Source organism: Dendrobates tinctorius, unplaced genomic scaffold (assembly GCF_039654945.1).
Source record: "Dendrobates tinctorius isolate UK_male_01 unplaced genomic scaffold, ASM3965494v1 ptg000062l, whole genome shotgun sequence".
NCBI classification, from domain to species: Eukaryota; Metazoa; Chordata; class Amphibia; order Anura; family Dendrobatidae; genus Dendrobates; species Dendrobates tinctorius.
Genome location: NW_027361730.1, coordinates 948404 through 973482, shown reverse-complemented (window position 1 = coordinate 973482; position 25079 = coordinate 948404). Strand labels below are relative to the sequence as shown.

Genomic DNA, 25079 nt, shown 5'->3' with positions numbered 1-25079 from the left:
CCTTGGTTTTTTTTTGTTTTTTTTTGCGTTGCAAAGTCTCATGCCCTTTCTTTTTTCTACATGGCCGACACATTTTTTTTTTTTTTTTTCAAGACAGTAGCGTCATCTTCATACGGATTCGTGTTTAAAATTCCACTAAACATTTTGTGTCCCCGTCTCCAGTATACTTTTCAAAAGCATTTCAGTGATAGCGTCCATCTCCATTTTACCCACAAATGGCTGTAAATGGAGTTTCTTGATTGGCTGCTTATCCTAAGGGTCCAGTTTCACTTAGCGACGCACCAGCGATCCCGACAACGATACGACCTGGTTAGGATCGCTGGTGCATCGCTAGTAAGTTACCAAACAGGCAGATCTCTACAGCGACGCTCCGGCGATCCCTGTAACAACCTCGCCGGTCGTTGGTACCTTGTCACACAGCAGCTTTTCAGACGTTTCCCGCCTGCGTCCCTGAGTTCAGCGTCACCAACGAGGTCTCTTGTCGGCGTCAAACACAGCGATACGCGCTGGCCAGCGGGACGCCAACGACGAAAAAATGGACCAAGACATTCAAGCACGATCAGCGATATCCAGCAGGGGGGCCGGTTGCCGCTGCGTGTTACATGTAGCAAGATCATTGGAGAGGTTGCTGTTGCGTCACAAAATCGGTGACGCTTTAGCCATCTCACTATGTGAGAAAGGGGCTTAAGACATGTGGCAAGGCTCGTTTTAAAAAGATATTGACATTTAGGATTGCTACATCCTCTAGGTGGCGCCAGAGAATCTGAAGATGCTATTTGCATATATGCAGATTATGTGCCATTAAAGATGGAAATTATCCTGTAGCTGTGAATTTCTTTTTGTTTTTTATCTGAAGTAATACTGGCATTTTAACAAGTGTTTGTAGACTATTTCTCAACCCTCCCCCACCCTCTTTTCTCTCCTCTTTAGTGTCTGGTCTTTGTATAGTCTTTTGTTGAGCAGTAAGTAGTTCAGCTTTCCCTATTGCTAATCTGCACTCTTGAGGATTGTTTCTTGCCCCCTCATAGTGTTTCACCATATCTATATGGGAATCTGCTGGAAATATCTCTCCTCTAGCTGTAAAACAGGTCTATGGGTAAAGGAACAATCCTTTCTAAGGGTATATTCCCACGGTCAGTAAACACTGTGGGTTGGACGCTTACATCCGCAGCGTTCAACTCGCAGCGTCCAGATGTTACAGCATAGTGAATGGGATTTAAAGAAATCCCATGTCCACTAGGCGTGCACCGACGCCCGTGGAGACTGACATGCGGCGCGTCTCTTCAAACCGCAACATGTCTATTTGCGGAGGCGCGAGTCTCCACAAGATAAATTAAACTCGTACAAGGTATTGAACACAGTGATTTCACGCGGTTCAATGAACACATGCAGAATCACTTGTGTTCAAATGCCGGCAGTGCTTCGGACACAGCGGACGTGCTGCGTTCAAAGCACTGCCGAATCCATCCTCTCTGGCCTATAGTATTACTGGTGGTTCAGTCCCTCTGACCTTGTTCACATTTACGTCACTTGACAAGTGGAAAGGTTTTAAATACAAGAGTTAGGACTGTCCCACAAGGGTTGCCGTGACGTGGCGGGATGGCTTCTACATTATCAAAATTATGCTAATTGATACAAAAATGTCTGGGTTTTATGCAAAAAAAAGTTTAATGTACTACTTACAATGCATTGATCCTCAGAGCCCCGAGGTTCTCGAATTTGGGAATGTTTATTCTCTTTAAATAAATGCCCCTTTCCAGGTTCAATAACCAGTTAATTTTTTCCTCTTCGCCACGACAGCACCCACTGAGAGAGGGGATCCGCCCCTAGGAACAGGAAACCTACAGAGAGATAAAAGGGGGGGCCCCCCTCGCTCCCTCAGTTTGGTTACCTGTTACTAGAAGGAACCCGCAGAAGAGGATGCCTGGTCTGGTAGCCGCCCGCTTGCATGATATGAGCAGCGGGGGCTCCAGGACTTGATGCAGCGTCGGGTGGAGAGAAGAAACCCCCCCCCCCCCGTTACAGCGAGGCCGGGTAAACCATGAAAACCCGAGCTCGCAGATTATGAGGTGCGGGGCAGCGCTGAGGAAGATACCTGGTAGCAGGAGATGTCCGGTGGTCTAAGGGGCAGCGATGGGGCGACAGGTCGGGCAGGCTGAGGCAACCTGGAAGTTCTAGAAAATAGGGGGGGAAGCCAGCACTGCTTAAGGTTAGAACGCATAAATTGGAGTGCATATGCACATAATGTCTAGCTGTATTCAAAAATGAGATATTTAGCAAAAAAATTGATCAATTCAATTGCAACCTGGAAGTTCTGCCACAGCTTCCCGGGTAAGAGGACGCAGGTAAGAGCAGTATCGTGGGAGCAGGAGCCGCGCATGCGCAGTAGGAGGCAGAGTGAAAAAAAAAAAGGAAAAAGGGGAGAGAAAGAGGCGGAACCGGTAAACTGCATAAAAGACACCGGTAATGCTACAGCGGTGCGCAGCTATGTCGTCCACAAACGACCCGGTTTTGCTCCAACTGAGCTAGCCAGACGAGTCCCCACAGGGCAGCAGAAAGAGCGGTGCTACAAGAAGGAGCAGCAGCACCAGGAGAAGTGGCAGCTCCAGAAGAGAGTACAGCAGCCATTCCAGGCAAAATGAGCCCGTAGAGAAAAAACGGAAGGAGAAAAAGCTGTCCCACGCCTCGCCTCAGCCTGAGTCGCGAACCCCGTAGCCGGTAATCTGCTGACGAAATTCACGGGTGAGTGTTTTTAGTCAGGCTTATAGCTGATGACGTTTCCTTGATCCATACCTTTTAGGCCAAAAGAACGGAGAAGGCGAAAAATAGAGAGTGTGCCTTATGTTCTCAGCCCCTTCCAGATGGCCATCCTAAGAGATTATGCCAGTCTTGTATTGAAAAGACCTTACAAGAGGAAACCTCAGGGAGAAAAGAGGATATCCGAGCGATAATTAGAGAGGAGCTACGGGCCTTGGGCAGCTCCAGTAGTCGGGGGGGTGTCACTCCTCTGTCAAAGGAATAGTTTCACCGAGAGGAGTAGCTTCACTGGCGTCGGGATCGCCGTCAGAAACTGGGGAACTAGACTCGGATAGATCCTAGGAATACTTTTCCTCAGATGAAGAGGAACAGACTTGTTTCCCTACGGACAGTGTTAATAACTTGGTTAAGTCTGTCCGAAATACCATGGGGCTACCCGAGACTAAGGACCCCAAAACTCGGCAAGACATGATGTTCGCAGGAATTTCCCGGAGGAAGATCCGTGCTTTCCCAGTAGTCCCAGCTAAGGAGCTGGTAAAGAGGGAGTGGGAGAAGCAGGGTCAGAGAACCTTCCTCTCCTTAACTTCAAAACGCAAATATCCATTTGACGACGAGGAGTTAACATCTTGGTCGAGAGCCCCCCAAAGTAGATGCGGCAGTGGCCTCTACCTCTCGTAGATCCTCCCTGCCGGTGGAGGATTCAGGGTCGTTGGCTGACTCATTAGATCGTAAGACAGATACCTTTCTGAAACGATCCTGGGAGGCATGCACGGCAGCTTTTAAGCCCGCAATAGCAGCCACGTGCACAGCAAGGTCAATGTTGGTATGGCTGGATGACCTGGAGGGGAAAATTAAAAGCGGAGTATCTAGAAACGAGCTCCTTTCCTCTATTCCCCTGATTAAAGGAGCAGCGGCTTTCCTGTCTGACTCCTCAGAGGACTCTCTCCGACTATCTGCTAGAGCAGTAGGGCTAACCAATTCAGGCCGGCGGGCCTTATGGTTGAAAGGATGGACAGGAGATACACAGACAAAGACTAAACTTTGTGCTATACCCTGCCAGGGTAAGTACCTATTTAGCACGGAGCTGGATGAGATCCTAACAAAAGCAGGGGAGAGAAAGAAAGGTTTTCCTAACCCGTATATTCCCTTTAACAGGAGGGCCTTCAGGAAGCCTCCGTTTGGGGAAAAAGAGAGATTTCAAACCTCAGGACCGCTGGGGAAATAAGGATCCCAAACAGAGGGGCAGCCTATTTGGGAAACGTCCCTTCAGAGGAGACAGGTTCCGCTAGTACCAGTACACCGGTAGGTGGCAGGCTACTGAAATTCAGCCACCAATGGGGAAAAATTACATCCAACCCCTGGGCCATTGATATCATCTCATCGGGCCTAAAACTAGAATTTGTTCGGCATCCACCAAACTCCTTCCTACTGACTTCTATGAAGTCCCAAACACAGGAGGAAGCACTATTTTTAGTCCCTAAACCAGACGGCTCTTTTAGGACTATAATAAATTTAAAAAAGCTTAATACATTCTTGAAGCTGAGGCCGTTTAAAATGGAGTCAATAAATTCAGCAATAAAACTCTTGTTCCCCAGGTGCTATATGGCAGTCTTGGACCTAAATGATGCCTATTACCATCTCCCCATATACCAAGGGCACCAGAAGTTCCTGCGGGTAGCAGTCTGGTTCAAGGGTCGGATTCAACATTTCCACTTTACGGCAATGCCGTTCGGACTATCTATGGCTCCTTGAGTGTTTACCAAATTGATGCTAGAGGTGATGTCATATATAAGGCTGAATGACACCCTAGTGGTCCCCTACTTGGACGACCTGCTCATAGTGGGAAAATCTGTTTCCCAATGTGAAACTGGGAGAAGTCCAGGCTAAAACCGGTAACCTGTCAGAAGTTCCTAGGCCTTCAAATAGATTCCGTCAGTCAGAAATGCTTTCTACCAGATACTAAGGCGCAGGCCATAGTTGGTAAAATACGGAACATTACTGAAAAACCTGTAATATCATTGAGACCGGGTATGTCCTTGCTAGGGTCCCTAATATCATGCATTCCAGCGGTGCAATGGGCCCAATTCCACTCCAGAAAATTGCAGTGGGCTATTTTACATGAGACAGACTGCGGGGGCGGTTGGAAGGGAGGATGTCCCTATCGCCCGAAGTTATTAACTCCCTAGGTTGGTGGTTGGATCCTACCAATTTGTCAAAAGGAGTTCAATGGTGGGTTACCCCCTCTATGGTACTCACCACGGATGCTAGCCCCTCAGGGTGGGGGGCCCACCTGGAGGAAGAGATGGTGCAGGGCCAGTGGCTGGAGCATGAAGCAGAAAGCTCCTCTAATATGAAGGAGCTAACAGCAATTTATTATGCTATGTCTCAATTTCTCCCGCAGCTAAGAGGAACCCATGTGAGGATCCAGTCAGACAATACCACCGCAGTGGCATATATAAACTGGCAAGGAGGTACGCGATCAGGACCATTGATGTCTATCGCGGAAAAGATCGCGATGATAGCGGCGAGATGGGGCAGACCAGAAATAGACCTGTTCGCGACCAGAGCCAACAGGCGTGTAAAAAAAGTTCGCTTCTCTCTACAGAGCAGACAATCCAGACATACTAGATGCCCTCCTAGCATCCTGGACATTCCAGCAAGCCTATGCCTTCCCTCCAATGGTTCTGTTACCAACAGTGGTCAGGAAAATAAGGCAAGAAAAGGCAAGGGTCATCTTGATAGCCCCGTTTTGGCCCAAGAAGCCGTGGTTCTCATGGCTGAGAGCCATGTCAATAACCGACCCATGGATTCTGCCGCTACACCAGGACCTTCTCTCGCAGGGACCCTGCTACCATCCACAGGTCAAAGCCCTGCGCCTAGCGGCCTGGAATTTGAAAGGGAACTATTGAAGCAGAGAGGCTTCTCAAAAAACCTGATTAGTACCCTTCTGCAAAGTAGGAAGGAATCTACACCAAGAATATACACTAAGGTGTGGAGGAAATTCCTGGCCTTTCACCCAGTAAAATTGTCCAGTGAAGTGCCCATTACGGCCATTCTAGAATTCCTTCAGAAAGGCCGAGAATTGAGGCTCTCAGTAAATACTCTAAAGGTCCATGTATCGGCCCTAAAAGCCTTGTTTAACTACAACGTGGCAGGTAATAGGTGGGTGACCCGGTTTATTTCAGCTTGTCAGCGGTCAGAGCCAGTTCGTATTCTTCAGCTACCAGCATGGAACCTTAGTCTTGTTTTGGATGCCTTCACTCAGGCCCCGTTTGAACCCATAAGTTCAGCATCAATGAAATGCCTCTCATTAAAAACTGGTACGCTAGTAGCCTTAGTATCAGCTAGAAGAGTAAGTGATCTTCACGCCCTGTCAGTAGACCCCCCCGTTCCTGTCAGTAACACGGGACAGACTGGTATTGAAAACGGACCCGTCCTACCTTCCCAAACGGGGAACTAAGTTTCATAGGTCTCAGGAGATCTGCCTACCTTCTTTCTATGAGAACCCAACAACACAGGACGAGGTTAAATATCACACTTTAGACGTAAGAAGAGCTGTGCTAGCCTACTTAGATAGGATCAGTCCCTGGAGGCAGAGTAGGTCTCTTTTTGTCTCCTTCCAGGGTGACAAGAAGGGGGCTAGAGTTACGACAAGCACGTTGTCCAGGTGGATCAGAGATGCAATCACAATGGCATATTCGGCAAAAGGAGAGGACCCTCCACAGGGTATTAAGGCGCACTCTACTAGAGCCATGTCATCCTCCTGGGCCGAGAGGGCGAACGTCCCAATTGAGCAAATATGTAAGGCTGCAACCTGGTCTTCTCCGTCTACCTTTTATAGTCACTATAGACTAGATTTGTCCTCTACCGAGGATCTGACTTTTGGTAGATCTGTCCTTAACACGGTGTACCCTCCCAGGTGATTATCTCTGAAAATCTCTCAGTGGGTGCTGTCGTGGTGAAGAGGAAAAACCAGATTACTTACCGGTAATACTCTTTTGTAGAGTCCACGACAGCACCCGCTCACTTCCCGCCCGTAAAATTTTCACAAGTGGTTCTCGTTGGTGGTGGAGATTATAATTAGAATTTAAGATGTTGATAACTTTAGCAAACATAGAAGTATATATGTGTAAGGATAGATAAATCGTCTAAACAAATTGACTAAAACGTGTATGACGGTTCCTCCGTTGTTCTCTGTAATGCAAACTGAGGGAGCGAGGGGGGCCGCCCCATTTATCTCTCTGTAGGTTTCCTGTTCCTAGGGGCGGATCCCCTCTCTCAGTGGGTGCTGTCGTGGACTCTACAAAAGAGTATTACCGGTAAGTAATCCGGTTTTTTCATGAATTCTGGGATTGTGGGCACCTGATCCAATGTCCAATATTGGGCTATTAATTTCCTGACCATAAACAGCAAATGAAACACTGTAGTCTTGCCATGGTCATCCGTACGTAAATCCTCGAATTATCCTATTATACATACAAAGGGAGAGGGATCGATGTTTCCTGAATTAACCTTGATTATTTCTAAACACATCTTTCCAGAAGGGTTCCAAATTAGGACACGACCAGTACATGTATAACAGGTTTGCTGAGTGCACTTAACATCTGGCGCATAAAGGATTTGGTTGGAGCCCTTTATCAAATAGGAATTGAGGCATTCTATATGCGTGGTGCAACACATACACATGAGAGAATCTATGGGATTTACTTAATGTACTGTCACACTTAGCGATGTACCAGCGATCCCGACCAGCGATATGATGCGGTCAGGATCGCTGGTACATCGCTAAGTGGTCGCTAGTGAGCTGCCACACAGGCAGATCTCACCACCGACATCGCTGGGGACGGGGGTCGCTACTTACCTGTCACACTAGGCGGTCCTGCGTCCTCCCGCCCGGCTCCACGCTCGTCTCCACAGGAAGCTGACGACGAGAAACAGTCCTGGACGTTCTCGCGTGATCAGCGATAACCAGCGGGGGAGCCGGTCGTTGGTAAGTATCAGACACAGCGATGTCGCTAGCAATATCGCTATAACGTCACAAGTTATAGCGATATTGCTAGCGATATCGCTTAGTGTGACAGTACCTTTAGGGACAGCTGGGGAACACGCTCCAATATTTCTTGCCATTGGTTTTCATGAGGCCAATTACGCTCTTCTATTTTCCTTTAGATCATATTGGATATTAAACCGCATGAAAAAAAAACCCACTTTGAAGATTCAAATATGCAAGGAAAAAATTAATCAGCATATGCATAAGATTTTAGAACTCTCATTCACTTTGCTGGTATTATAAAACACTTACATTGCAAAGTCTGGCCTATAAAGGGCTTGTTCTAAGGGTCCCGTTACATTTAGCAATGCACCAGCGATCCCGACAACGATACGACCCTGTCAGGATCGCTGGTGCATCGCTAAATGGTCGCTAGTGAGCTGCCAAAAAGGCAGATCTCACCAGCGACGCAGCAGCGGTCGGTACTTACCTGTCAGACGCGGCGATGAAGACGTCCTCCCGGCCGCGTCCACGTGTCGCTCGTCAGCGCCAGCAGGAAGCCGCCGCCGAGAAACGGCCCAGGACATTATTGCGCGATCAGCGATAGCCAGCGGGGGAGCCGGTCGGAGGTAAGTGTCACATATAGCGATATCGCTAGCAATATCGCTGCTGCGTCACAAAATCGGTGACGCTTTAGCGATATTGCTAGCGATATCGCTATGTGTGAAGCCCCCTTAAGTTTGGGAGTCCACCCTATCCCAAGGATATGTGATAACTTCCAGATCGCTCAGGGCCTGAGCCTCCAACCTATCCAGGACTTAAAAGAGCCCAGTGTAAATAGAGCTGTGGTCTATTCATTCTTAATGGGAGTGCCAAAGACTAGCCAATGCGTCTCTCGGCCATATCCGGCGGTCTCCTAGAGAATGAAAAAAGTGGATGTGCGCATGATCTACAGCCCTACCATTCACAATCTGCTTTTCAGAGCCCCAGTTCTCTGGATCAGTGGGGGTCTCTGCGATTGAGAAGTTTGTACTATTCTATGGATAGGGGAAAAACTTCCAAACTTGATACAGACCCTTTAGGGTATGTTTCCACAGTCAGTAAATGCAGCGGGTTTGACACTGCATACATCCGCAACGTCAAACCTGCAGCGTCCAGATGTTACAGCATAGTGGATGGGATTTCGTGAAATCTCATATCCACTATGCGTTCAGAGACGCAGGTGGCAGAGCTGCGTAAACGGACATGTGGCACGTCTTTATAGACCGCAGCATATCTATTTATGATGCGGAGATGCTCAGTCCCCGCAGCGTAAATTTCCCATAGACTATCATTAAAAGATGTGGTTTTAACACATCTAGTCACATGCGTAATAACTGTGGAAACGCAGCTTACTACGCATGTGAACTAATTTAAATGTCTTACCTTTTGACACTGCCAGAAGTTCGCGTCCACTGCCGTTCTCGCGATGACTGAGCTGACCACGAGAACTGCCGTGCATGTGACCGCCGGGGTTATCTCCAGTCACTAGGCAAGTTCTCACAGTCAGCTGACCGTGAGGACTGCAGTGCAGGTGATCGCCGGAGACTGAGTTATCTCCAGTGGTCGTCTACAAGCTCTGATGTGTCTGGGTGTCAGGCTGAGTCGGGCATCCAGATGTAGCAGAGCTAGACTCGTTGTTGGACAGGAAGGTTTTGTTTATTTTTTTATTTTTTTTTTCAGGAGATCGAGGGCGTTGCATGGATTTGGTGTATAATAAAAAGGGAAAACTGTTGTGTTTCAATAAAATACTTTATTCTGGCGGTGTGTTTATTTAACATGTAATGCCTATAAGATTAGTAATGGATAGGTATCTTATTGACAACTCTGTATTACTAATCCGTGGGCTTGATGTCACCTGACAATACAAAGGTGACATCAACTTTACAAATATTACCCCACTTGTCACTGCTACAGGGCAAGAGGGAAGAACCGGGTAAAGTGCCACAATTGGCGCATCTTTGGATGCTCCCAATTGTGGGGCGGCTGCGGGCTATTATTTTTAGGCTGGTGAGGGCCAAAATCCATGGGCCTCACCAGCCTCAGAATACCAGGCCGCAGCTGTCTGCTTTTTACTTGGCTGGCTAACAAAATTAGAGGGACACCACGGTATTTTTTTTTTTTTTTTTTTTTTTTAGGGATCCCACTATTTTTGCGTCCAACCCGCAGCGTTTACTGACTGCGTGCACATACCCTAATATATCTGCAAACAGGAAATCACTTTTTTTTTTTTGCTTCCCAGAAGACAACTTAATTAGCTTTATTTCAAGTGACAAAAAAAGCATAAAAAATGCATGTCAAAAACGCAGGTGACCTGCCAGTGACCTCCGATGCAGATTTCACCTGCATCAAATCCTGAGTAAATACTGAGCCAATCCTGACCGTGGAAACATACCCTTAGGCTCCATCTCTTTTGTGGCCTGCTTTGTGGGGCGGTTGTGCCAGCTGAAAAATGACTGCCAAGTGACCTCCACTTAGAATGAGCACTATGTTGTTCTGCACAGTATGTTCTGAGAGCAGTACTTGTGACCAGTGTTTGTCTCTTTCTGCTGATGACGTTCACAAGAACTAAGACCCCAATTCTCTTGGATTTCCAATAGCTGGTAGTGCTTTTGGGTTTATATGTTATAAGACAGCTTTGAGGTTACTACTCACATGTGCAAAAATAGTTCATGGCAATTTAGGACAATTTCTAAAGCTTGTAGAAATATTACATGAATGAACTGAAACTGTCGCAAAGGTTTGTCACTGTGTACTGGACCTTCTCAGAATTTGAATTGTATGTACAGGGTTGTTGGGATCTCATGGGGCTTAAACAGCAATGTTCTGTTATTGTGGAGAAGCAATCCATGTTGACCATATACAGACCCTTTTATCATTTACAGGGGCACAGTGCCTTACATATTAGCACTGCATGTCAATCACGTCCCAGCATTCTGCAGACAAGGGGTCAGACTTCCACTGACAATTGTTTTGGTCTGAGAACCCATTCTTTGAGGGGTATTCCCTTGTTGTAAGGTTCTGGCATATTCTAGTATTTCCTAACCTTCATATTAGCAGTAGCATAACCTTCTGCTTTTTCTTGCACAGCGTTTTCCATTTCACTTGTTCATACGGTGCTCCCTTGTAATAGTGCTTTGTGACTTCTCAACAGTGAGTGACTGTCTCCAGTAATGTGTACGATTGTCTAATATTTTTCTTGCTCTGTTTCAGTTTGCAGCAATGGAGGATCATGCAGTTACCCAGACAGAGAGCCTCACTACTATTGAAGCGCATACAGTTGCTCACACTGTTTCTCATTCTGAAGTTGGGCAAGTTCAACAAGTCCATGTGGCTACGTACACAGATCACAGTATGCTCAGCGCCGATGAAGATTCTCCATCATCCCCTGAGGACACTTCCTATGATGACTCTGACATACTGAACTCCACTGCAGCGGATGAAATAACCGCTCATCTGGCAGCTGCAGGTATGAGGTCAAGCTTTTATAAGTGGCTATTGCCATAGCCTAGTTACTCTGCTGTGTCCCCCCTCCTAACTTTTCCCTTTTTCACCATTTTTAAAAGTATAACGGATTTCTTACAACATACAACCATGTATATTGTCACATGACAATTTTTCTGTGGTTAGAATCTGTGATCAAATTGGTTATTTCTGCTCCACGTACATGGATTTTCACAAACCTCATACAGATAGATGTTCAGAAGTCTGCCATGTGTGAACATACCTTAACTGTTCTTGGGGTTCTCTTTATTTGTTAGTTGGGGGTGAACCATGTGCAAATCAACATTTGCCTTAAATTAGTAGAAGAAAACAGCATCTGCTTACAATGTATCATGATAAGTGGGCCAATTAAAGGCTAGGATATTCTTTCTGTACAACTCCTCAGGGCGTTTTAGTAAATTCTAATTTAGAAATGGGATTTTCCATTGATAGACAAAATCAGTAGTTTTTGAAATTGCTTTCAAAAGTTACATATGCCTCCTCCAGTTTTCTTGCTGTAAACTGCTGTTTCCCAGAGGAGGGATTTTCTTTTACACTGGTAGGAACGGTAAGCAAAATCTCCATAGACGTGAGTTGCATCTGCAAGAGAGACATCCTTCCTGCCGATGACTTCTAAACCCTTAACCTATAATAATTTTTTTAACTGGTTTCCATTGGTTTTAATGGTTCATTGCTTGGAAATCCTCAGTTATGCCAGCAGGGGGAGCAGTTGCATTTCTTAAATTTGTGGGTTGAAAATGAACTTGTTAGGCAAGAATGGACTTTTAAGACTCGATGTAGGTGTCTACAGGGTGGCCAGTACTGCGTTACTTTGCAAAATGAATACTCTCTAAGTTGTACCCCAACTTCTTCATGAGGACCTTGCACATCTCACATCGTCACTGCAGCAATAGCTAGATAGGATGTTGTAGTCGGGTTTGCGCTGCCATTATGTACAACCAGTTGATTGTAGATTGCCATGCAAAGAACCATCCAGATATGTTGTTCTATCAAAGACTCTCTTGACCAGTCACCTGCAGTTGGCTTACACCTGGTCAGTTGATTGATTTTTACCACATTATTGTGGATGTACTCGGTGAAGGCACCAAGGATTCATCTAAAACTGAATATTTAGGTCTATCCAGAATTTTTGGTGTACAGCAATAATCCTGCTATAAAATAAATCTTTCCTTACATTCACAGGACCTGTAGGGATGGCTGCTGCAGCTGCAGTGGCTACTGGGAAAAAACGGAAGAAACCCCATATCTTTGAATCTAACCCCTCCATACGTAAGAGACAGCAAACCCGGCTACTGAGGTCAGTGTGTCCACATGTCTTTAAATCTTATGCTAGAGGATTGCATTGTCTATAATTATGTCTTGTGTTCTGAGATTTACAAGTAACTCAAGAGAAAAGGTGAGGCATCACAAATTGCAATAAATCGGATTCGAGCTCTGTAAACATATTTTGGAATTGGCATGTAGCGTCCCTTTCCTAAATGTGACAGGATCCCTATACTTCGTGATGGGGAAGATGGAAGATAACATGAAGAAAAGTTCCTAAAATCTCCACCCTTTGGGGGTCACTGTAGGGCTGTACACGAGCTGCTAATGTAGCTTTGCTCCTTCCCCATCCCTGTCTTACACAGACATGCCAAACCAGAAAGTAAAATTTTTATGCTGCTCCCAAACTAAAAAACAAAAATAAAATTGCTTCAAGATCAAAAACTTTTCTAGCCGCTACAAGTTTTTAAGGCCGTGTATTTTATATACATCTTGGCAGTGGAAGGGTTAAAATTGAACAATGTTTAGGGATTCTCTTAAAATTATTTTATAGCAAAATGATTATGTATGTTAAACATAAAAACTATGGGTTAGCAGGTATTTAGTGCTTATAAGTAACTGTTTAAGTAATTTCCTTCCCCATGCAGTGGGAAAAAAAAGCATTTAGTCAGCCACCAATTGTGCAAATTCTCCCACTTAGAAAGATGAGAGAGGCCTGTAATTGACATCATAGGTAGACCACAACTATGAGAGTCAAAATGAGAAAACAAATCCAGAAAATCACCTTGTCTGATTTGGCAAGATTTATTTGTTTGCAAATTATGGTGGAAAATTAGTATTGGTCATTAACAAAAGTTCATCTCAATATTTTGTTATATATCCTTTGTTGGCAATGACAGAGGTCAAACGTTTTCTGTAAGTCTTCACAAGGTTGGCACACACTGTTAGTGGTATGTTGGCCCATTCTTCCATGCAGATCTCCTCTAGAGCAGTGATGTTTTGGGCCTGTCGCTGGGCAACACGGACTTTCAAATCTCTCCAAAGGTTTTCTATGGGGTTGAGATCTGGAGACTGGCTAGGCCACTCCAGGACCATCATATGCTCCTTAGGAAGCCACGTCTTTGTTGCCCTGGTGGTGGGCTTGTGATCATTATCATGCTGAAAGACCCATCCACCTTTCATCTTCAATGCCCTTGCTGATGGAAGGTTTGCACTCAAAATCTCACAATACATGGCTCCATTTGTTGTTTCATGTACACGGATCAGTTGTCCTGGTCCCTTTGCAGAGAAACAGCCCCAAAGCATGATGTTGCCACCCCCATGCTTCACAGTAGGTATGTGTTCTTTGGATGCAAATCATCATTCTATCTCCTCCAAACACGACGAGTTTTGTTTCTACCAAACAGTTCTACTTTGTTTTCATCACACCATATGACATTCTCCCAGCACTCTTCTGGATAATCCAAATACTCTACCAAACTTCAGATGGGCCCGGACATGTACTGGCTTAAGCAGGGGGACACGTCTGGCACTGCAGGATCTGAGTCCCTGGCGGCGTAGTGTGTTACTGATGGTATCCTTTGTTACGGTGGTCCCAGCTCAATGCAGGTCATTCACTAGGTCCCCCCGTGCAGTTCTGGGATTTTTGCTCACTGTTCTTGTGATCATTTTGACCCCACGGGGTGAGATCTTGCGTGGAGCACCATATTGAGGGAGATTATCAGTGGTCTTGTATGTCTTCCATTTTGTTTATTATTGCTCCCACAGTTGACTTCATCAGACCAAGCTGCTTGCCTATTGCAGATTCAGTCTTCTCAGCCTGGTGCAGGGCTACAATTTTGTTTCTGGTGTCCTTCCTTTGACTGCTCTTTGGTCTTCACCATCTTGGAGTTTGGAGTGTGACTGTTTGAGGTTGTGGACAGGTGTCTTTTGTACTGATAACAAGTTCAAACAGGTGCCATTACTACAGGTAATGAGTGGAGGACAGAGGAGCCACTTAAAGAAGAAGTTACATGTCTTTGAGAGCCAGAAATCTTGCATATTTTAATGTGACCAAATACTCATTTTCCACCATGATTTGCAAAATAAATCTTGCCAAATCAGATAAGGTGATTTTCTGGATTTCTCATATTTTAACTCTCGGGCTGCGTTCACACGTTGTGTTTTTTCGCGGTGGTTTTTAACGCGCGATTTTGCCGCGAAAACGCAAAAAAACAGCATCCCATGCAATCCTGTGGGATTCCGCAATGCTGTGCTAATGCTGCTGATTTTCCCGTGGTGGAATCGCAGCATGCGCATTAATTTTGCGGAATCGCGGCGATTCCGCCCACATAGGGATGCATTGTTCTGCTTACTTTAGCTGTGCCCACCATGCGAAAAGTAAACAGAATATTTGCGGAAGGTACCCAGGGGGTAGAGGAGAGGGTACCAAATTTCCCAGTAAAAAAAAAAAAAAGGAATTAAAAATTAAAAATCGGGTTATATTCACCTTCCGGCGTCCCGTGCAGCCTTAACGATGCTCCCGCCAACTCCCGTTCCCAGTGATGCCTTGCAACAAGGACCTGTCATCAAAGGTCTCGCAAGGCATCGCTGGGAACGGGAGCATCGCGATGATCGGGAAGGCTGCGCAGGACGTCGGAAGGTGAGAAAAACTCGATTTTTTTTTTTTCTTTTTAATTTTTTTAACATTAGATCTTTTTACTACTGACACTGCATTGGCAGCCTCAATAATAAAAATTGGTCACACTCGTCAAACACTATGTTTGATGAGTGTGACCAACCTGTCAATCAGTTTGCCAAGCGATTCTCCAGATCGCTTGGAAAACGCTAGCATTCTGCAAGCTAATTACGCTTGCAAATCGCTAGTTTTTCCACGGGAAAATCGCAGGAATTTAAAATGCGGTTTTACCGCGGAATTGAATTCCGTAACGTGTGCACATAGCCTCATAGTTGTGGTCTACCTCTATGATGTCATCTTTTCAAGTGGGAGAACTTGCACAATCGGTGGCTGACTAAATACTTCTTTCCCCACTGTATGTATATTTTAACACTGTATTTACTTTTTTTTTGTTTGTCTTCAGGAAACTGAGGGCAACCCTAGATGAGTACACCACTAGGGTTGGCCAGCAGGCAATTGTCCTGTGCATTTCTCCTTCGAAACCTAACCCAGTTTTTAAAGTATTTGGAGCCGCACCTTTGGAGAACGTGGTGAGTGATTCAGTATTTGCGGTCATCTACAAATGTGCTTTTCAGGACCTTGTACATTTTGTTACCTCTGTTTTTCTGAAGAAGACTTTTTGTATGTTTTTTGGCAGTCTTTGAAAGTGAAGGAAATAATTATTTGATCCCATGCTGATTTTGTAAGGTTGCCCACTGACAAAGACATGAACAGTCTATAATTTTAAGGGTAGGCTAATTTTAACATTGAGAGATAGAATATCAAAAATAAAATCCAGAAAATCACATTGTATAAATTATATACATTTTCATTTTGCAGTGAGAAATAAGTATTTGATCTCTCTGGCAAACAAGACATAAAACTTGATGGCATAACTCTTGTTGGCAATCACAGCAGTCAGACGTTTTTTGTAGTTTATGTTGAAGTTTGCGCACATGTCAGGAGCAATTTTGGTCTTCTCCTCTTCGCAGATCATCTCTAAATCATTATGATTTTGAGGCTGTCGCTTGGCAACTCAGAGCTTCAACTCCTTCCATAAATTTTCTATGGGTTTAAGGCCGTCCCGTCCGGCACCTCCCATCTTCATATGATGATGTCCTCCTTCTTGCTTCTCCCTCGGCTCCTGCGCAGGCGTACTTTATCTGCCCTGTTGAGGGCAGAGTAAAGTATTGCAGTGCGCAGGCGCCGGGAAAGGTCAGAGAGGTCCTTTGCCTGTGCAGTGCACTGGCAAAGGAACCGCAGCAGAATCCGCAGCGTGTGCACACACCCTTACACTTGACCTGACAAACCCAATCCCTATACTGCAGGGTTTTTAGCTAGCAACCTGTGGCCTTCAGCCACATGGAAAACCCGGCCAGGAATGAAGCTGACTGCAACACTAACATACTGCAGTCAGATTCAAAACACAAAAGTCCAGAGCAGGTTTTCCCTAAATCTGCTTTGGACAACTAGCATGTCCAAGACCTATACTCACTTTTACTCTGCATTGCAACCAGGGCTGTGGAGTCGGTAAGACAAACCTCCGACTCCTCAATTTCCATGACTCCGACTCCACGAAAATGGACTCCGACTCCACGAAAATGGACTCCGACTCCACAGCCATGATTGCAGTCACAGCTACACTGGTCACAGCCTCACAAGCATCAACTGTGCAATAAAATTGACCTGACAACATTAATTTTCCAGGTCATTATGACTAAGGCAATACTTCACATGTATAGTGTTTTTACTTTTTTAGAGGATAGCGAGATCTCCCTATGTCTGCCTCCCTCCCCCTATGTCGGTCTCTGTCTCCCTACAGGTGCTTCTCACAAAATATCATAAAAAAAGTTAATTTATTTCAGTTCTTTATTACAAAAAGTGAAACTCATATTATAGTCATTACAAACAGAGTGATCTATTTCAAGTGTTTATTTCTGTTAATGTTGATGATTATGGCTTATAGCCAATGAAAGCCCAGAATTATCTCAGAAAATTAGAATGATTAACAATAAACACCTACAAAGGCTTCCTAAGCGTTTAAAAAGGTCCCTTAGTCTATTTCAGTAGGCTCCACAGTCGTGGGGAAGACTGTTGACTTGACAGATGTCCAGACAGCAGTCATTGACACACTCCACAAGGAAGGTAAGCCACGAATGGTCATTGCTAAAGAAGCTGGCTGTTCAGAGTGCTATATCCATGCATATTACTGGAAAGTTGAGTGGAAGGGAAAAATGCGGAAGAGAAAGATGCACAAGCAATAGGGATAACGCCGCCTTGAAAAAATTAAGAAAAGGCCATTCAAAAATTTGGGAGAGATACACAGGGAGTGGACTGCTGCTGGAGTCATTGCTTCAAGAGCCACCACACACAGACGTATCCAGCACATGGGCTACAAGTGTCGCTTTCCTTGTGTCAAGCCACTCATGACCAATGGACAATGCCAAAATCGTCTTACCTGGGCCAAGGAGAAAAAGAACTGGACTGTTGCTCATTGATCCAAGTTGGTGTTTTCAGATGAAAGTAAATTTTGCATTTCATTTGGAAATCAAGGTCCCAGAGTCTGGAGGAAGAGTGGAGAGGCACACAATCCAAGCTGCTTGAGGTCTAGTGTGAAGTTTCCACAATCAGTGATGGTTTGGCGAGTCATGTCAGCTGCTGGTGTGGGTCCACTGTGTTTTATCAAAACTAAAGTCAGCGCAGCCGTCTAACAGGAAATTTTAGAGCACTTCATGCTTCCCTCTGCTGACAAGTTTATTGGAGATGGAAATTTCATTCTCCAGCAGGACTTGGCATCTGTCCACACTGCCAATAGTATCAATACCTGGTTTAAAAACAACAGCAATACTGTGATTGATTGTCCAGTAAATTCGCCTGACCTTAACTCCATAGGGAATCTATGGGTACTGTCGAGAAGATGATGAGAGATACCAGACACAACAATGCAGACGAGCTGAAAGCTGCTATCAAAGCAACCTGGGCTTCCATAACACCTCAGCAGTGCCACAGGCTGATTGCCTCCATTGATGCAGTAATTGATGCCAAAGGAGCCCCCACCAAGTAGTGAGTGCATTTACTAAACATACATTTCATTAGGCCAACATTTCGGAATTTAAAATCATTTTTCAAGCTGCTGTTATAATGTATTCCAATTTACTGAGATGACTTTTGGGTTTTCATAGGCTGTAAGCAATAATCATCAACATTAACAGAAATAAACACTTGAAATCACTCTGTAATGACTATATAATGAGTTTCAGTTTTTGTATTGAAGAACGGAAATTAACTTTTTGACGATATTCTAATTTTGAGATGCATCTCTATATCTACCTATCTATCTCTATACAAAGACTCCCTCTGCTCTGACACTGCACTCCTCCCACTGACCTGCAGGTGTTCTCAACCAAATCTACTTGCCCATTCCAATTGTAGGCTTGCAGCCCAGGAGAGACATGTTTGTCCATTATTGTAGGCGCTTTGGCTTGAAAGTGGCATGTACAGTAGAAGGGTTATGACAGGACATATATAGTTTTACACACAACTCTGGCAAAAATTAAGAGACCACTGCTTCAGTTTTATAAAAATTACCTGAACCAAATCTTATTTAACGAAGGAAAGTATAAAAAAGCCCTGCTGTGGTGTTCACAATCCTCTTACAATAGGACAAGCTGGATGGCAAAACAAGTGCTAGTACTATCCCAAAAGTAATAGGAATGAAAAAATATATTTTAACCATGCCAAAGGAGTTGAAAAGAAAAATCTTGAGTGAGGAAAAGCTCTCAATTCTGGCTTTACTAGCAGAGAGATACAGTGAGTATCATGTTGCCTCCATCCTTAAAATTTCTAAGACGGTAGTCCATTATAACAAGGTCGAGCAACAGACATTGGGGACAACAAAGCTACAGACCCACAGAGGGCGAAAATGACTCTCCACTGACCGTGATTACCGTCCTCTTATTCGAATGTCACTCAGCAACCGCAGGATGACATCAGTGACCTACAAAAGGAATGGCAAATGGCAGCTGAGGTTAAGTGCATGGCAAGAACAGTTCGTACCAGGCTCCTAGTGGCAGGGCTCAAGTCATGTAAACTTAGAAAAAAAGCCTTTAATCAATGAGAAGCAAATGAGAGCCAGGCTGAAATTTGCCAAAGACCATAAGGATTGTACCATAGAGGACTGGAGTAAGGTAATGTTCTCTAATGAGTCTAATTTTCAGCTTTGCCCAACACCTGGTCGTCTAATGGTTAGGCGGAGACCTGGTCAGGCGTACAAGCTACAGTGTCTTGCATCCACTGTGAAATTTGGTGGAGGATCGGTGATGATCTGGGGATGCTTCCGCAAGGCTTGAATTTGACAGGTTAATCTTTGCGAAGGATGTATAAATCAAGCCACATACAAGGTTATCCTGGTAAAACAGTTGATTGCTTCTGCTAAGGCAATGTTCTTCAACTCTGAGGACTGGGTTTTCCAGCAGGTCAATGCGCCATGCCACACAGCTAGGTCAATCAGCCGAATCTCCAGACCTGAACCCCATTGAAAACCTCCAGAATGTAATAAAGAGGACGATGGATAGTCACAAGCCATCAAAGAAGAACTGCTTACATTTTTGTACCAGGAGTGGCATAAGGTCACCCAAAAGCAGTGTGAAAGACTGGTGGAAAGCATGCCAAGATGCATGAAAGCTGTGATTAAAAATAAATCATGGTTATTCCACAAAATATTGATTTCTGAACTCTTCCTGAGTTAAAACATTAGTTTTGTTTCTAAAAGATTATGAACTTGTTTTCTTAGCATGTTGTCAGTAGTTTATAGAATAAAAGAGCAATATACCTTTTACTCAAAAATATACCTATAAAGAGAAAAATCAGACAACTACAAATTTTGCGGTGGTCTCATAATTTTTACAACTCACCTGCACAACCCACAATCGATGATAGGGAGGAAATGGGTACCTGAACTTGATTCTTGGTGCCTAAATGCTGCTATCCGTGGAATCCAAGGGGTTAGCATGAGCAATCGTTGCTTTTAGAGGCTGAGGGTGGCTATGTGACACAGCCAGAATCTTCCCTGTCTGGAGGGTCCTCAGCTCCTTGGCCTGCTCAACACACCCTGACTCTCCTCATGAAGTAGATATTAGTTGATGCAAAGTGTTTCATGGGATCTGATCCCACTCCATACACCCACACCCAGCATTAGACTTAAATATGTTGTGCACTTTCAGATAATCCTTGTTTTTATGTTCAGTATTTATAGGGAAGAATCGTTCACTCCAGAATTAAAGAAAATCTTGAATTTTTTTTGTATACAGACAATCTTCGCTCAGTATGTATAAACAATTAACTCTTCGCTATTCCCTGTGCCCAGGTCCAGCATGGATTCTTCCTCTGATGCTGGTATCTGATGGCTGCAGAGCTGTCATCAGTGCTACAACCAATCACTGAGCTAGGTGGCTATGTCCATATAGACAGAGTGACCCTCTCAGAGACACTGAGCTCGGTGACGTGACCGTATCGGATACTAGGAGCAGCAGTGGAGACTGTGTTGGACCCGGGGACGGTGATCAAAGATTGATTTTGTTTTTGTCAAACAAACTGCATCCAGGGACCAGATTTTTCTGAAAGGGACAACCCCCTTTAATAGTATGTGCTATGTCATGAAGAAGTTAAAGCCAGATATGATTTTGGTAGTCTTTTTGCTCTTCCCAATAGTTGAGGGTCCTAAGTATGACAATGCCTTTGTTCGGTTAGAGTTTCCTTATACAATATTTGAAATTCTATTTAAGTGGGTGTTCCCATAACCCTCAGTTATCAAGTATCCACAGGATTGATAAATGTCTGATCTCTGAGGATACTTGTGATCATTAGATACTTTCCAGAGTCTGCATGGGGCTGATGGCGGGAAAAAAACAAGAACTTTGCTTGACCACTGCTCGATTTGAAGTTTAGTAAGTGAGTAATGGGGCTCGGGACCCCATTCTAGTGATTGGTATCGCCCCCAGCAATGAAGCTTCCTAGTTCAATAGATAGATGTCTGTTGTGGAACAGCTCCTTTTAATGTTTTATGCTAAAAAAAAATTTTCGCTGTGCTTCTTGCTGAGCAGAGACTAGTGATGACGCACAGATTTCTATACTTCTTGTCAAGTAGAGAGATTTCTGGCTCAGCCAAATCTCCAGCTCCTTGTAAGTCTTTTTTTTTTTATGGTTGATTCTTTTCTGCTGAATTCTGATTACTTAATATTCCTTCAGTATTCATTCCTTCTTACTTCCACTACTTAAAGCATATTACTTAAGATTTCATCATTGTTTCCTCTGCGTTCATCCAGCAGAGTCACAGAGGACCATGTATTTTTAGCCGTCTGCTGTGCTGCCAGAGTTGCCTTTGAGCCCTGGGGTTTTCATGTTACTAAGCACTCAGAGGCTGAGAGCTGCACTCACGTCTGTTTACCTCCCACTTTCTCCCCTAGGTACGCAAGTATAAGAGTATGATCCTGGAGGACTTGGAGACTGCATTGGCAGAGCATGCACCTGTCCAACAAGATATCAACTCTGATCTGCCCCCTCTGACAATAGATGGCATTCCAGTGTCTGTGGACAAGATGACACAGGTGAGCCGCAGTCTGCCAGCACACCTAAAGAGCCGCCCTCTTTGCTTCTCACAGGCACATTTTACCAATGCCAAGTTTTCAAGAACAGCAATTAAAAAACAGCCATAAACTTGGAGTAAATTAGTAAACTGCATTGTGTGCCTAATTATGACCTTAAAATTTTTACCTAAAGATGGTACCACAACTACAATAGTGTAACTGCGTAGACTACCCTGGGAGGTAACTTCATGGCAGATACAAGCATCTCAATGTAAAAGCTGCTCATCAGAAAACACATTGCTTTCTTCAATTGCCTCAATCTGGTGCTACTAATGCAAAGGTCTTATGTATTTCTAGGTCCTAGTTTCTGCATGTTTGTGTATTCACCTAAGCAGGTTTTTTTTTGTGCTTTTTTTTTTTTTTTTTTTTTAAATCTTGAGTGATTTAGTTCCAACTGGCAATATTACGAATGTTGTCTGGCACTTTAGACTTTCATTGGAATCGTTGTTTAAAGGAATGACAATAACAGTACTCTTAAACACAAATCTCTAGACAACGATAAGTTGTTATTTTCCATTTTAAAAATTTCATTTTAGATGAGAACTGGATCTCAAAGTCTTTGCTGGTAATGTGATTTCAGGGGTCTCAGAAAGAGGATTTCCACTATTCATAAAGAGGCTGTCCACTGCTGCTTTTACATTGATGGGCTATCCTTAGGGTAGGTCATCAATGTGTGTTCTGCCAAGGTCCGACATCCGGCATCCCCGCCAATTGGCTTTTATCGGTGGTGGCCGTCGGTCAGAAGTACTCGCTTGCCGAGCTGCTCTATCTATTTGTAGTGGCTGCCGCGGGGTACTGCATGCACCGCCTATTGATTTGAATAGGAGGAGAATGTGTAGTACCAAGCCACGGCCACAACAAGTAGACGGAGCAGCTCAGCAAGTGAGAATTTCTGGCCGGCAGTTGCTGACCCCAGTAACAGCTGATCAGCGGGGGTGCTGGATGTCGGACCCTGGCTGACCAGACACGGATGACCTACCCTAAGGATAAGCCATCAACGTAAACATAAAAGTAGTGTGCAACGTTTTTACTGTGCAAAATCCTGCTGACAGGTTGGCTTTAAACTACAGAAACTGTCAGGTCGGCACTGTTATACTGATTAAAATAATACCTAGGGTGATGAAATCGGTCTTGTGGTTGTTGTTTAATCTGTATTTGTCGTTTTCAGTTCGGGATGGGGCTTTGTGGTGCTTTGCATAGATATTCATCAGTATTGGCTTCTGACAGGTCATTGCAGGTCATTGATCCTCTAGTGACCTGCCCCCTCTTTTACATACTGCATATACCTTGGTGTGTATAGAAAAAATAAACTTACGTTGCGCAAAATGGTGGCGCCTGCGCACTAGCATGTAAAGCATTATTCTTATAGTATTGCCAGGATAAAAAAAATACCTTCATCAAAATGGTGGGGGCGAATGCGCAGTAGCACAGTCCTGCTGAAAGGTTCACTTTAAATTCCCAAAAAAATAAATATGGGGCTCTTGCCACATATTCAAAATCCATGAAGATATTTATTTAATCCATAGGTTTAATATCTTCATGAATTTTAATGCCCTGATGTGGTGAATGGAGTATATTCTCTGTGGAAAGCATAGCTGGAGTATTTTCGTTTGAAGATCACCTTCAAAGTACAAAACCACCAAATCCCAGTGATTGGAGCTCCAGTTGGTAAATTGGGTAGTAGTGCTGACTGTTCTACTATATGAACTGAGCTACTGGAGTTTCCACCATTCTTGTCTGGTATCCCTTGTTAAGTCATTCACATGACAAATATTATTCACTCTCAAAGGGGTATTCTTGATGATACCTGCCAGGTTTCACGTGCAATCGGCAGTTATTTTGCTCCTGTCCTATTCAGTAAAATAGGAAAGCTGCATAATACCCCCAAAAGCCGCAAGTGGCCTAGCAGGTTTGTAGCTGGCCACACTCTCCTCCATATATGGAATTCAGCACAACCGAAATACTATTTTAAATAACAGAATATTTTAACGATGTTGTTCAGGACTACTATTTGGATGACTTATCCATTGGCTAGGTCATCAATATCAGATCATGGGGGTCCAGCACTCTCATTGGTCAACTGTTAACCATTCCTACGGCGGCCAGATGTAAGATATGTTACTAGCCGGAGTAGCGGTTTAGAGGCAGCTTCTTGGTACTCCAGACAAGCTGTACATTTGAAATTACTGATCGCTGCAACCTACTGATTCTGAGAATGGGGCTCTGCAGAGAGAAATGGATTGAATGTCAAGCATGCCAACCTCTACTCTATTCGTTGTCTGAGTTTGCTAGAAAAAACAACCCTCTTTGCTCTATGTCCGAATCCCTCTGATCATTGAGTTATCACTAGTGATGAGCGAGCATGCTCTGCTAAGGTGTTATCCGAGCATGTGTGGATGCTAACCGAGAGACTTCGGCATGTTCGAGTCCCCGTGAATGCATGTCTAGTGGCTGTTTGACAGCCACAACACATGCAGGAATTTCCTGTTTGTTAGGCATTCCCCGCATGTGTTGCAGCTGTCGAACCGTGAGACATGCACGCGCGAGGATTTTAACATATTTTCCGAGCACGCCGAAGTCACTCGGCCATCACTTGAGCATGCTTGGATAACACCTTATCTGAGCACGTTCACTCATCACACCACTGTTAGGTGGATTCATAACTGGCTTAGTGATCGGACCCAAAGAGTGGTCGTAAATGGCTGCACATCCAGTTGGAAGAATGTTTCAAGTGGGGTACCACAGGGCTCTGTCCTGGGCCCTGTATTATTCAACATCTTTGTCAATGATTTAGATGAAGCAATTGAGGGTAAACTGATTAAATTTGCTGATGACATAAAGCTAGGAGGGATAGCTAATACTAGAGAAGAGAGAGAAGATTCAAAAAGATATAAATAAACTGGAGCAGTGAGCGGCAACTAACAGAATGGTTTTTAACAGGGAAAAATGCAAAGTACTACATCTGGGCAATAAAAATGAAAAAAGCATATACAGAATGGGAGGAATAGGGCTAAGCAACAGCACATGTGAAAAAGACTTGGGTATACTAATAGATCACAGACTGAATATGAGTCAACAGTGTGATGCAGCAGCAAAAAAGGCAAATGCAATTCTAGGATGTATTAACAGAAGCATCCAGTCTAGATCACGTGAAGTCATTATTGCCCTCTACTCCTCTTTGGTCAGACCTCATCTGGAATACTGTGTCCAGTTTTGGGTACCATAT

General features: G+C 44.3%; 1 protein-coding gene across 1 annotated transcript in view; it reads left to right on the top strand.

The window, feature by feature from the left end:
- The window catches only part of NRF1 (nuclear respiratory factor 1), a 122252-nt gene that overhangs the window by 17336 nt on the left and 79837 nt on the right, over window positions 1-25079 (top strand). Inside the window, exons 2-5 of the mRNA XM_073579189.1 lie at window positions 11000-11255; window positions 12473-12587; window positions 15634-15760; window positions 21674-21814. Coding sequence (XP_073435290.1) covers window positions 11009-11255; window positions 12473-12587; window positions 15634-15760; window positions 21674-21814 — 630 coding nt within the window. The 5' untranslated portion in view covers window positions 11000-11008. The remainder of the gene's footprint in view (window positions 1-10999; window positions 11256-12472; window positions 12588-15633; window positions 15761-21673; window positions 21815-25079) is intronic.